The sequence below is a fragment of the Doryrhamphus excisus genome, chromosome 4 (genome assembly GCF_030265055.1).
Source record: "Doryrhamphus excisus isolate RoL2022-K1 chromosome 4, RoL_Dexc_1.0, whole genome shotgun sequence".
Classification (NCBI taxonomy): Eukaryota; Metazoa; Chordata; class Actinopteri; order Syngnathiformes; family Syngnathidae; genus Doryrhamphus; species Doryrhamphus excisus.
The window spans coordinates 8,738,211-8,752,857 of NC_080469.1; the positions used below are offsets into that span (position 1 = coordinate 8,738,211).

General features: G+C 41.6%; 1 protein-coding gene across 7 annotated transcripts in view; it reads right to left on the bottom strand.

The window, feature by feature from the left end:
* Positions 1-14,647, bottom strand: part of ank1a (ankyrin 1, erythrocytic a) — a 79,124-nt gene that overhangs the window by 35,726 nt on the left and 28,751 nt on the right. For 4 of the 7 annotated variants that reach the window (XM_058072098.1, XM_058072096.1, XM_058072099.1 and 1 more), the window contains exon 2: positions 12,853-12,945. The exons of the other annotated variants lie outside the window; for them this stretch is intronic. In XM_058072098.1, coding sequence (XP_057928081.1) covers positions 12,853-12,945 — 93 coding nt within the window. The remainder of the gene's footprint in view (positions 1-12,852; positions 12,946-14,647) is intronic. 7 annotated transcript variants of the gene reach the window in all.

Below are 14,647 nucleotides of genomic sequence, written 5' to 3' on the forward strand. Positions count from 1 at the left end.
TCAAAGCAAAGACACTGAATACGAGAATGCGCACACTGCTGCCCCCCGCCCCAACTTCATAACAGTGCCTTTAGCTGTGTCGTCTATTGTTTGCGCTTGTTGGTCCTCTTTTAAGAGAGGCAGTGAGCTTGAGTAAAAAAAAAAAAAAAAGGATCCACATGCCTGCAGCGGCGGCATAGCAACAAACGACACAACATAGCCTCAGCATGACTCTAATGGCAAAGCACTGTGCAAAGAGAGGTCACTTAAAAAAAGGTTGGTGCAATCGTAGAAGAAAAGGGAACTTGAAAAGAATAAGCTGCTTCCAGCTAAAACACTTCCTGGCTTAATTACAGATACAATACGCTCCTTGTTCCTGGCAAAATATATACCAACACTTTCTCTTATCAGATGAGTTCAGTGTAAAGCATTTAGTGTGACATAAATCTTTCTCCCTTTGTGTGAGTACACTGACCCGACTAAGCCACTTGCCTTTGTCAATCACTCTCTGACAAATGTCCACTTATTCCAAACATCCATCCATCCATCCATTTTTTATACCGCTTCATCCTCAATAGAGTCACAGCGGAATCCTGGAGCCTATCCCAGCTGACTTTGGGCGAGAGGCGGGGTACACTCTGGACTGGTCGCCAGCCAATCACAGGGCACACATTCATACCTATGGGCAATTTGGAGTCGCCAATTAACCTAACATGTTTTTGGAATGTGGGAGGAAACCGGAGTACTTGAAGAAAACCTATGCACACACAGGGAGAACATCCAAACTCCACAAAAAGATGTCCAACACATATTTGATCCCAGATCTCCTGACTGTGTGGCTCATTCCAAATTTGAATCACTTGAATATATTTTTGTCAAAGCTAAAGTGTCTGTAAAAACCTTACAATTTTTTGTAACGAGACAGGTCGCCCTGTGTTTCTGGTAAGGGACATTTTTGAGCATGCCAATGTCGCCTTCATTCTCTCCCATAGAGAGAAGAGAGCACCATATATAACATATATATAGAACACACAGTAGTTTCAATGAGGAGGCCAAATAAAGATTTTGCATACATACATTAGGCATGTTAGGCTCTATAAATACACTTCAGAAGACAACAGACTGGTTACTGTTGTGTGGAATGTTTTAAAAGTGCCATGGTGACACCGGAAAGATCCTGTCATCACTGAAGGAGCAAACACAGCTGATGCAGACACACATCAACACCCTGGAGACACCCCGGCGACCACCACACTATAGAGAGCTCACACCACTATTCACCAAAAGAGCTCAATATGAACATGGTAACTGCCAAATGCACTATTATTGAGGCAAAAACATTTCAGAGTCTCCTGCACTTGTGTGTGTGTGTATTTACTTGCGTCAAGAAGAGAGTGTGCTTTGAGATAAGGATGCATGAACCCCACCCAAGATCTGCCTCAGAAATAAACATGCAATGGATGTCACTATAAAAATAACATACAACACCCATTAATGATTTGGAACTCCTCCGCTATGTTTGTTGGGACACTGTGGCATAATTTAGATGAATGTGTTGCTCCCTGATTATTCCCAGGGAAAGGACAAGCGTCAGGCTCTAGGGCTGAGCAGGCATGAGCGAGCGAATTAATCATTCTGTTTTGTTAGAAAAGAAACAACAACCTGCTCCCCAGCTCCACCATTAACATGAGCAGTACTGCACAGTTATGCACGACTGTGTAATGCTAATGACACTTTACTCAGCCTAAGTGATTGCAAAACTAGAAGGCAAAATTACTCTTAACAAAGATCCACTGTTCAGAGTCCCCCCCCACCTTCTTTCTGCTGAACTGATGCTGCAGCAGACAGAATGACATCACCCCCTCGGTGGTGGACTGCAGTACTCGTAAGCTCAGCATGTGTATGTGTGCGTATGAACAGGGAACCTTGCCTGAGATCGACATCCATGCCACCCTCTGCAATGGATGACTACGTCTGAAAAATGTTCTGTATTCAATAGTAATAGTAATGAGAGAATGAACAACATGAATGGAAAGTATCCAGTAGGAACAGGGGAGGACACAATTTGTTTCTGTTATGGTGCTTCCTAAATCAAATTTTGTATATTTTTAAAAATTCTGATAAAAAGAATGGTAACAAGAAACTACCATATAAGATTTTTAGATTTTTTTGATTTTTTGTGGCTGGTACACAGTTCACCATAAACATACCGTATATATACACAATGTATATATAAGTATAAGTTTTCATCATGAGGGAAGATTGCTGCACAGTTAATGAGGTACAAGGAAATCAACCCAGATAGTCTATTTGAATGCAACAAGATGCTCTAATACCTGTTACTGTTTATGAATAGCTAGAGTCATCTAGGAGATTGCTGGTTTAAGCCACATCTCCTTTCTTACAGTCGGAAAAATGCTGGCCTCTGTAGGGGAAATGAAGCTGGGGATTAAAGCAGGACTTTGTTACCAGTGCAACCAAGAGCCAAATCCGGTAGCTGTTCAGCAGAATCTCAAGTGGGAGAAGTAAACTGCTGGGAAAACCAGGATATAGATGCTGTTATGCAGTAAGTCATTTTATGTCCCACTGCGTAATGCTATGCTTACTAAATCTCAAACAATATACATATATAAATGCAACCAATTCTTTATAATGGCCATCAATTCACCTGAGGAATTATGTCCAAATGAACCCCTACAGTGTGTGATCACACTTCTTCTACTGTATACCATTTACAGGAACAGCGGATATGGAAATTCTTGAGTACTTAAACAGCTGATTCATCATCCCTTTTTGCTGACTTGCATTTGCTCAACAAATTGATTTTCTTTCTTGGGCCTTTTCCCCTTTAGCCTCCATCTCTGCAGTTCTCTCCCAGGCTGCTCCCTTAGGTTGAGGAGGCAGCGAGGTTGTACCGGATACTGAAATGTAGTAAGTGTTGACTCAGTCAGATGGAGACCTGCGGGACCTGCCAGCATCGGGCACATTTACAGGAAGTGAGAGAACGTGCCACTTAGAAGCAGTTGCAATGCTACACTCAACATGCTGTCTGTATACCATCATGCTCATCTCTACTATTTACTTTCTCACACTCCCTTTGAGTTGCTCATTGATTGTCTCATTATATTTGGCCTTGATGCAGCCACTGTGCTTATGGATGAGATCGTCATGGTTATTGTCATCCAATGGGGGGATGACAAAGAGGGTTAAAGCCGTAGTGTTTGGGGGAGATATGGTAAACACCTTGTGCACAGTGGTTCTATTGAAGTCCACAATATGTCCTTATCTTAAATGACCAGATGACAATGATCCACAAGATAACACCGAGGAAATTTAACTCAAGCTACACACGTTATATCATATCAGTGTAAATAAATGCACACACCGGCCAAGTTTACTACTTTAGGGGTCTCACATGAAATTCGATAAATCTTGAATGAAGCTATGCTTTTGAGTAATGTCGTACTGTGAACAGTTATTTGTATTTCCTTGATGAATATGTTCTGTTTCAGAATGAATCATATTTAAAAACCATTTACACAGCAAAGAACCACACACAAAAGTGTTTTTAGTCCATGTCAAATGTCTATTCCTTTTTGGTTGTCCATTTTTTACTAGGTATCTGTGCAGAATCTTCACAACAAAATTATATTGAATAAAATTTACCAAAATAACATTAGCAGAAGTTCTAAATTAAATTTGGTGCAATTCGTTGTTCAACATAGAAAGAATGAAAGTGCATACTAAGTCTACAACTCCTCCGCTAAAAGACTTGCATGTAAACAAGCTCTGTTGTGTAGTTCTGTTGGCTCGCTGGATTATGTTTATAAAGTCTTCACTGATGCTACTCAGAAAGGATTCAATTCATTAACAAACAAAATAGTTTTGACCTCCAGTTTACTTACCACAGCTAATCCTGGTTGACATCATACAAGTGGAACATCAAACAGGAGAGTCAAGTGAAGTAAAAAAAAAAAAGATTAAGAGTAAAAACAGACACTCTTGCACTAATCTTTGACGCACATACACCAAATTTGCATAGATAATCCAGAGCAATTGACATTTAGGTGACCACAGAACAAATACTCCCACTATCTTTTGTATGAGGGAAAAAAACGATGAAAGTGGAAGGTATATTGTTTGAATCCCTTATGTAGTTGTACTCACAGGCTCTCATTTGTTTTTGCAAAAATGTAAATTAAGCACAACTGAGAATGTAGGCAGCTGCAGTCTTTGAAAGAGAGGACAGCTTTATGACATCCAACAGTTAAAATAAACAATGCAAATGGAGTCCTGGCAGCCGCTGAGAAAATGTTAGGATTTCGGTAGCCATGGTAAAACATGGCAAAATGTGCAAAAACTAAGCCATAGCTAAAGGTAGAACCTATGAAGAGAGAGACATGTTCAGGTGGAGAAGTGGAGAAATTAAAACAGCAGTACTCACTCCGCAAGTGATGATCTTGACTGGCATGCCTGGTGGCCCTCCACTCTCTTTCTTACGTTCTGTTTCTCCAAAATTGACTTTCCAGTTGCCCCCCTGCAAGTGCCACCGTGCAGGGCGCGAAGACCCCCGTCCGATGTAAACACGGGCGCACACACCCTCACAGATGCACACACTTGAGTAAGCAGGACCCAGCGTGGTGGGTGGAGAGACAAGAAGAGGGTGGGGGTGAAGGGGCCCATGGGTTTATCTCTGCAGGAATGTTGCCTATATCTAAAGACGCACATTTTACTTTCAGCCAAAAACCAATGGGCACCCTACACTCAAGGACTGCCTACCTACATCAATGATGTTAAATATTTCTGCTTTTTCCATTTTTATCAAATAAAGTGTGCAATTTCTGTCAAATGTTTTACCCAATGTTGTACCCTTGCTATCCTCTCCTGCATCCTCCACCCTCACACTGGACTCTGCTCTCCTCTCCTCTTCACATTCCGTACACCATTCAGACTTAGTTGCACTGACACCTCTACTTTATCCCTCCTTTCTCTTGTCCTGTCTTCCCCACACGTCACGCCCATCTCTGCGTCTCCTGTATGTTTTGTGACAGCCACACAATCGTTTTTCACGGACGGGGCTACCCCAAAATAGAAAATGTGGAAAATGGGTGTTTTTTTTCTCCCTCTTTTTTTGGTCGCAGATCTGTTTCAGTCTGTGAGGTGACTTACAGTGACAAAGCGCTTGGTGGGGGGGGTGCGCAACCACCGCTCCATGACAATGGGCCAGACACTCGGTTTGGGGGGGGCATGAAGGGGCCAGCCTCTCAAAAGACCCTGCCTCCTTTAATAAAGCGTCCGTCATTCCTCTGTTGAAAAGGCCCTATTTTCTCTACCTCTCCCCTCCTCTCTCCCTCTTCTGGCTAAATGCTGGGAAAAGCACATCGCTGCCAAAACCATGCAGAGAGATAAATGCTGGAGAAGAGGGGATACAGAAGGGTAGCAATGTAAAAAGAAGGCTATGTACAAATCGGTAGCACTGGACCATGACCTGGGCCAAAAACATCACATGGGACACCTCTCCTGTCCACATGTAAATGCAATGAGAACCCCACTACAAAAAGGTGTGAAGATAGACATCAATCCTAATAAACATTTCACAAATTACATGGTGGTCCACTAACAAGTTTCCGAGATAAACTCTCTCTCACTCGGTCAGTAGCTCCATCTGAAAAGATGATAGGTCATTATCAAGGAAGTATGACTGAAAATTTCAGGTGTTGTACTGAATGAATACCCAATATGTGGGCATGAGGTACGTCTTTAGTATGTACTCATGCGTCTGTGTAGTCGAGAGAAGTTGTAATATACAAAGGCACACTTCTGTTTGGTGGCCGAGTTGATTTAGATCTGTGACAGGAGTGCCCTTTGCACCCAAATTGGGGTCTGCCTTGTTGACAGGATAAAGGGCTTGAGCCGCCCACGTGTGCTGTCTGTAGTAGCTTTATAGCCTGTGTCCTGGGGTCCTAAACCAGCTGGGGGAGGAATCAACATAAATACTGACCCCTTGTCAGCTATCTTTCCTCAGACTGTCACACGCCTTTATCTTGTTAGACCTCTACTCTTACTGGCACCAGCACACATTGCACTGCAGCCAACACCCACATGGCAGACACACAGTGTGTTTGGTCGTAGGCAACATAGGAATGACGTTACCTAGTGGTGTCCTGCAAGACTATTTATAGAATTAGTTGATTAGTTGTTCTAATTATTTGTCAAAGTTGAGAGCGCTATTGAATTTTACAGCATATACAAAGTATACATATGGGTTCAAATATGTAAATACACCCCCATTAGTGTTTGGTTAGAGGTGCTTTTGAACTTTTCACCACAACCACAGGCTTTCTGCAGCGTTCAACAAGCTTCTCGGAAGAAGCGGTAGAGTTTATGTAAATTGGTTGGTCTGCTTGCATTTTAAATGTTCAACAGGGTTGAGGTCAACACTTTGGTAATGTCATTCCAGAAGCCTAATGTTAGCCTGCTTTATTAATTCCCAAACCATTGTTCTGTTTGAATGCTCAACTGTGTCAAAGGCATCTTACTGATCGAATGTGCCCTGAGCACCTCCTCAAGGAGGCATCTGAGAAGCATCCTAACCAGATGCCCAAGCCACCTCATCTGGCTCCTCCCAGCGCAGAGGAGCAGTAGTTCTACTCTGATCTTCTCCCGGATGACAGTGCTTCTTATCTTATAAGGGAGAGCCCAGCCAACCACGGATAACACTCGTTTTGAACGCTTGCTCCCGTGATCTTGTCCTTTGGTCACTACTTAAAGCTCATAGTCATAGGTGAGGTATGGTGTGGTGAAGTCTTCACCACAGAGTCTTCACCAATGCACAGTCCACATGACCTCAGATATACATAGTAATTAACAGTTAGCTTCAATAAATGTGCAAGGTTAGTCATATGGAAGACAAAATTAAGGAGTTAGAAATATTGCTTCACATATAAATGAAGTCAATTGAAAAGAAAGCAGTGTGTTGTTGCTGGTCCAGACGTGCCATCTTCCCAAGTGGACAGGTAGAGGTAGGAAACATGCCTGCAGAGTGAAGGTGTGTGAGAGAATAAAACAACAGAAAGGGCATGACTGTCAAGACAATGAGTCTTCACAACTGTCTGCATTGTCAAGCAGAAATCGTACACTCCATTTCAAAGAACTTGTTGTAGTCATTGGTCACAACTGGGTCGGCTGAGTCAGCATCAGGCAGAATATGACTGTAAATGAAATCACTTTGGTTAATGAAGAGGCGTCAGAACACTTATAGAAGCAATGCACCACAGGACCTATAGGACTTGTTGGTTGATGAATTTTCTATTGGTGTAATGAGACAGTTCACTAGCATCTTTTTTCACAGTCCTGATGACAGTGTAACGGACCTTCATTTGCACATAGCGCTGAGTCAGCATCTCATATGTCTTTCTCAGAGAATAAGACCCATTCAGACATCATTCAGACAGCTCTTAATTAATAGCTATATGAATAAATATGTTATGTATCTGACATCCTGTTTTCCATTTAAACCATTAATTTCGTCTTCTGCTGCAGGAACATGTTGAGCTTCCTGATTAATCCGAGATGGACATGGTAGAAAATATTTTTAACTAAGCAGTCAGTGGAAGAGAAGATAAAGTTGATATTAAAGGGGTAATTTAGATTTTTTTGGCATGAAGTTGTATGACATTCCCATCAGCTGTGTAGTGCATCAATAGTGACTTACCCCCAACATGGTCCCGTGAGCCCAGTTCTGGTTGGAAACATAGTTCTGATTCGTTGCTGGGGGTATTTAAGTAAAAAAACACTATAAAAAAACGACCTCAAAAATCGCTTGGCTTTACTTTCTCTGATGTCTTATCAATTTACCATATCTGCTGTCCATTGTTGTGTATGTGATGAAGATAGCTGCAATCCTTCTTCATCCACTGTGGAGCACATACCTAAACAAGATGGCTGCAATGCTTGCCGTGGTGCCTCTTCATCACGTACACAACAATGGACAGACGATTAATACAACGTGCATCAATACGACGACAGAGAAATTCAAGTTGAGCGATTTGTACATGGGGCAAGTCACCGTTGATAGACTACACTGCTGATGGGGATGTCTGGGATTGGCAGTCATGTCAAAAAATTCAAACTATCCCCTTTAATGACTAAGCTGAACCAACTTCACAACTTTCCTATCATACACATTACTTTTTCAAACGCATATTGTTTTGAGAAGCCCAGCTCTTTACTTAAGTAGTCCCAGCAACTAACTGGAATTTCTCATCATCAAAATCTGAACAGGAGTCAGCTCATGGGGCAAGTGTTGGGCAAGTCACCATTGATAGACTACACTGCTGATGGGGATGTCATACAATTACATGTAAAAAAAAAAACCCAAAACAAACAAACTGTGCCTTTAACGACTAAGCTGAAACAATTTGACAACTTTCCGATCATACACATTCAAAAATCACACTGACAAGGTTCCTTAAAACCCACATACTGCCACACCACTCCACAGACCTTGAGTAAAATGCATGCACACACACACACTCACACACATACACACCCACACACACACACTACTTGAACACAATGCAGCAATCATCCTAATGCATACAAGGCATAGATTTCAGGCAGCGTAGGACCTAAACAAAGTAAGGCTGCTATTGAGCATCACTGGTTAGCACTGTTGCCTTTCAGCACAAAAGTGTTGTGTTTGAATCTCAGGTTGCACCTCTTTGTGTGGTTCGTCACACAATAACATGCATGTTAAGTTAATTGGAAACTCTAAATCATCTACAGAGATATGACTAGATAAACTTAATTTGAAAGGGAAGCACAATTAGTAGTACCACCAAGCTTTTAGTCATTATCTGGCATTGCGATCTTCCTGGGGAATTATTTTACTGTGGAACATCGAAAATGGAATGGCTGAGCATTAACAATTGTAAACATATGTGCATATTGCCTAAGTCCTCAGTTGAGGGAGCAAAAGATTAATCCTGTGTGCGTTTTGCTTTTGTCTTTGTCTTTTTGGGACACTTAAAAGATGCGCATTGTCTACAGTTCAAAGTTTCATTCAGGGAACTGATTATTTCTATTTGTATCCCTTGAAATGGGTGAGATGGTTCCACTGTTCCTCATTGGTTTACAGTTCCACTGTTACAAGAAGACAAATGAGCTGTGATCTAATTTGTAATCATTAATTACGTGAAGTACAAAAAATGTTGTATTTATTCTGACTATCATCTGGCAAGAGGTGGACGAGGCACGACCTTTGTAACTTAGCTTTGAGATTTTCTGAGCACCTTTCCCATGCTCTCTGCACATTCACCTTAAACACATGCACATGCATGCATACATGCACATTTGTTGTCACTCAGTTTCTCTCCATCTTAATATCACTTAAGGCCCCGTCACACTAAGCACCAATCAAGCAGAACCAGACGGAATGAAAAAGTTTCAAAAATAGAACAGGATTTGAATGCTGTTCGAAAACTTGACGGAAATAGGAGCTGACTCTTCATGGGCTTCCTGGATTTCAGTAACTTCACATATCTGTGTCCGCTGATGAGTTTGCCACCTTTTTTTCTTGCCGGCATTACGTGATTGTCCTGAATTGGCGATGTGGAAGTGGCGAATGATACTTCAGCAGGCTTGTTGGCTTTTAACCTCTTTTCAGCACGGATTTTCTGTCAGTGCAGCGGCTGCTGTTGGAGTTTCCTTGGCGGTGATCTGAATGTGTTGTGAATAAGGTGACGCTTAATAGTGACGTTTCTGGCTGCTTTTTTCTCCCGAGTGCAATTAAAATGTTTAGAATGGTGTTTAAGAATATTGAGAAAACCCTAAGAATATTTGGTATTTTTTGCAGTCAGCGTGCAGTGAGAATACCTTTTTCTCACTTTGAATTCACCTCGTAAGATTTTAGAATGCTAAAAACATTCGGACCGGCCACAAGGATGGGTTCTAATATTTGGAATACACCCAGAATGCAGTCACAAATTTTAGAATGCATTTCGAATATCCAGGAATAAACCAAGCATTTTCATTCCGACTGCATTCTGGCTCATTCTACCTCGAGTGTGAATAGGGTATAAGGATAGCTCCACCGAAAGTTAATGCCACCAAACATATCTCTTATATAGCAAAAATCTAATCAGTTAGCAAGTTCAGAACACCTCTGCTCCTCCGTCTTCTCGCTAAATATCTAACCAACTAAGACAACATTTCTGGAGATTCTACACAATGGCAAAAAAAAACCCACAGCCTTTAATCTTAATTATTTCAAAGCTGGTATTAATAACCCTGGGATAAAAATGAGTGTAACAATATTTGAATAGGCCATGGCCTTTCACATGTAAATTACACTCTGCACCCCTCGCCGAAACAAATTACAGCCAACTGCTGGTGGTTGGACATGAATGGGCTTCCTAATGTAGTCTGCATCTACAGTGGGCCGGGGAGCAGCTGGAAAAGAGAAACTGAGACGGGGGAGAATTTATATGACAGTGCAGAGTGTGACAGTTTGCTTTTCTTCATATTGAGTCTGCCATGCAGCCACAGTGTGACGAATGGGGCTTGGCTCCCGGAGCATCTGTCTCTGAGGACTAATGGGGTAGTTAGAGTGTGCAATGATAGTGGGACCTTCTCCAAGACTAATAAGTGGCAATGGTAACAGAGGGGCCATGACCTTTATGCTGACCACAAACAATACACAACTCTGCCTTACAGGAGGGGCCACGGCAGGTTGATCAAGAGGGTAAACACAATCAATTTGCAGTTCTGTATTATCTGCATGCGTTTTAGAGCCATGCCAAAATCAAAACAATAACAATGCAATTTCCACTTTTATACGTATATTTCTGGTTCGGGGGTTTTCCCATCATAAGAATTGTTTTTTTTCAAATATTCGAGTTATGCATTTTCCTTTTTTTAAATCTTCACTTTCCATACTTCCTGGTTTAGCTTTGACCTACTTTCAGTCGTTGTGCCCTTGCCCTGTTCATGGTTGATTTTTCACGGACATTAGTGACTTTCAGTTTGTTTCTGTATGAAAAGCGCTAAATAAATTGGTATGTATTTTCTGAAATCTACATCAGCAGTCTCAATCTCGAGGCCCAGACCACATTTTGTGTACCCTTACTTGACAACAAAGTTTACAACAACAAAGTCTAAGTGCAGCCTGCACACCCTTACATTTACATTTCATAAACTGTGTTGATTGTGGCACTTTGTGGCACAATTGTGTTCCATATTTCATTTGATACGTATGGCTTACCGTAGCTCAAGCTTTTGACAACTTCTAGTGGTGTTTGTTGACAAGATAGTCACTCGGTTGAATTCCATAGTGAATGCTTGATGTGACCCTGCCTACACCAGACTACACCTATATGGTGGCCTCCAGGTGTGTTGAGTTTGAGACCCCTGACCTAAATAATTGTTGCCCACATAGGTGTGCCCACATACAGTCCCAACCATTGGTGCTATCACGATGCATTTAGAACCTCCTGGAATGCACATAAACAAGGCAAAACATATAATTCAAAGGAGAGAAGAAAAAAGAAATTGTCCAATGCACACATAATCATGAGCACCAAAGAAAAATATAATACTCCATATTGTTTTGTGTAGCCAGGTTATGTTTCCAGTTACTCTATGTGCTACATTCTTACATTTTCTTTTTAGTCTGGGCTTTAGGAAACCTCATAGTGCTCCATATACTTTGGGAGCAATATGGAGATAGGAAGAGTAGGATTAGAAATTTGGGATAGCAAAGAGGGGAGCGAGGATTTGAGGGGAAAGAATTGTCTGGAACAAGTTTCCCAGTGGCTTCATTGCACTTAGATGAACTCTCTTCCACTTAGTGAAAATGGATTCAAGATCATCCATTAGATATTGTCAATGAAACCTGGTGAACAAGTCCCAGACCATTTATATAGATAGATAGACAAAAGACAGGCACAGCATGTGTGACATGCCGTCGCATAGGAAATACACAACAGCCACAATACACAAACAATGACACATCAAAGGCATGCAACAACCGCAATGATGCAGAAGAAAGAGCGCATTCACCATTCCAGACACAACACAGACAGTTGGATCACAGCTAGTGCTAATACACTGGAGATGCCATGCATGGACTGAGAGTAAGCATGCACACACTGCTAATCCACACTGATAAGGTCATAGATACACAACATTTCTCACACACTCTTCCACGCACAGCTCCACGTTCACACTTGAATTGGATTTAAGCCTAAACACAATCACAGTGGTACAGATGACACAAGCATATTCACGAAGTTAGAAGAACCCACAGGGAAAATACTGTGACTTTTTATTATTAACATGGACCTCTGGTGCATGAACTACTGATTGTGGAGTGACAGACAGTTAAGAATAAGCTATATTTTGCCCGTGGACTCTTGCCATGTAATATGCTATGATTTGACAACATCGGTATCCGAGGTATCACAAGACACTGAGAAAGATGTTAATATTGAAACAGATACACACTTGTGTCTGAAACATGTGACACCAAAACAAAGGCCTACACAACATAAAAACCACCGAATTAAAAAAATCTAAATCAGAAAGTTAGTACAGTTCATCAAGCAGGGAAGGGAAACATAGAAAAGCTCCAGCGTGATCCACGACACCTGTACGACTGATTTAGCTCACATCACAACAGCACGACTTGAATGAACCAGCACTACAATACCATATGCAAAATAAGAAAAACGTGATAAAATAAAACACAGCAGCAGAGTGACACAAACTTTACGTGACAAGATGGCCACCAATACAGCATATACAGTATATGTATATATATATACACATAGTGAATATAAAAAAGCCAGATATATACGGGTTGCAGATATTTACTTCATCATCATAGAGCCATACTCCTTGGCCATCCGGCATCTCAGAGCTCACACTACTGTCCTGATCGATTAGCCAGCGATGCACGGCGTGGGCCTAAAAGAACATACGACATAAAGACAGAGCCCAGTTAATAGCAACAGTGATATTTCTGGTCTGACAGAAAAAAAGGGAGGGAAGAGAGCAGCAGAAAAAACAAAAATCAGCAGCAAGGAAGATTAAGAGAGCAACAGATGAACATCATAGTGAGACACAGGTAGATAATTAGGCAATGGAAAAGGGAACACCAACCACCCAAAAACTCACAAACAAACCCAAAACAACCTGTGTGTGGATGAGCGGCATGGTTGTGTCTACACATACAGTGGCCATGGCTGGGCAGCAGACCACTGATGGTGAATGGATGAGGTGGTGTGGTCGTGTTGGTGTTTCGTGGCTCACAGATGGATCGGTGGTGTCATGGGGCAGGGGAGACTGGAGTCACTCCTTTTTCATTTGCTTGTGCAAGTGTACTTACCCGGAATAAACCCCCACGCGTGTGTGCAGGGAGAACTCACCACGTGAACCAAACATTGTACAAGTATATTTCAGCAGTGAAAAAGGAAAATGTCTTGTTTTTGCCCACAGTTTGTTCATGGTTCATAGATAGAGGATGACACAATGTTGTCAAATGTAGATCCCCAAACTTCATTCATATTACATTCTGGGACCACCAGTGAATGGCAAAAAGTAATAGCGGCCAGAAAAAACGTCTATTTTTGACACTCCCCCTGAAAATCATGAGCTTGACATTTATGTTATCTTGTGATTTCGGATCAATATTTGTTGTAGTACTGTTATAATTATTACAATAGTTGCAGCTCCAGAACCCTCCCCAGTCTCTCTTCAATATGCCTCACACACTTATTAAATGCATCTTAAATCATAAAATGTATAGGTACTCACCACTAATGAATGATAATGCAAGATGATCAATAAACAGATGAAATCTGAGTCACCTAAAAGTTATATAAGTTGTACAATATGTTTTATTTGTTGCCTCACAGCAACAATGGTGCGTTCAAGGAACGCCGGGCAAAGTGCGAAATGTCAAAAGTTGATAAAAAATCAGTGAAACATAAAGACAAAGTGGGCTTTCTTAACAGTGATACATGTATGCTGTACATTATATCTGCATTGTCACATATTTACAAACCATTACTAACTATGGAAATCCTGAATATTAATGATAAATATATATTTTACCAAAAGAAGAGAGATTGCCACAACAGATGACAAAGTCAGGTGCAAACAAACAACTAAAAAAACATATACCCATTCTACAAAGCCTTCTTTCAGACATGTAGACCTTTCAGGATTCAGATCCAAGGAGGGAGTTACATCCTGATGTACGTATGTGCTCCTACATGCTGGCTACTTAAGAGGCACACATTTGGCCTGCATGGATTTTCAAACCTGTAAACAGCTCACAAAGCTCATAGGAAGAAAATTGGGGTGCAAAGTATTTTCTGGGTGCATGTAGGAAAGCCTTGCATGTATTGTAAGTTTAAAAATACATTGTGTACATTCCCAGCAGCTCCACTGGCGGTGGACAACTCCTCCGGCTGTACACTTCTACCAAGCTCTGTGGACGCACAGAGGCTGCTGACATAGCGTATCCAACTTTAATGCACCTTACCCGGCCATGGCGGCCGCTCCTCCCGCTGTACACGCTGGTTCTACTAGTAACCGAAAGTACCGTAGGAAGGCAGTAAGCCCATCTTGCAATCGAAGTGAGTGGGCTGCACGAGCCTCATAT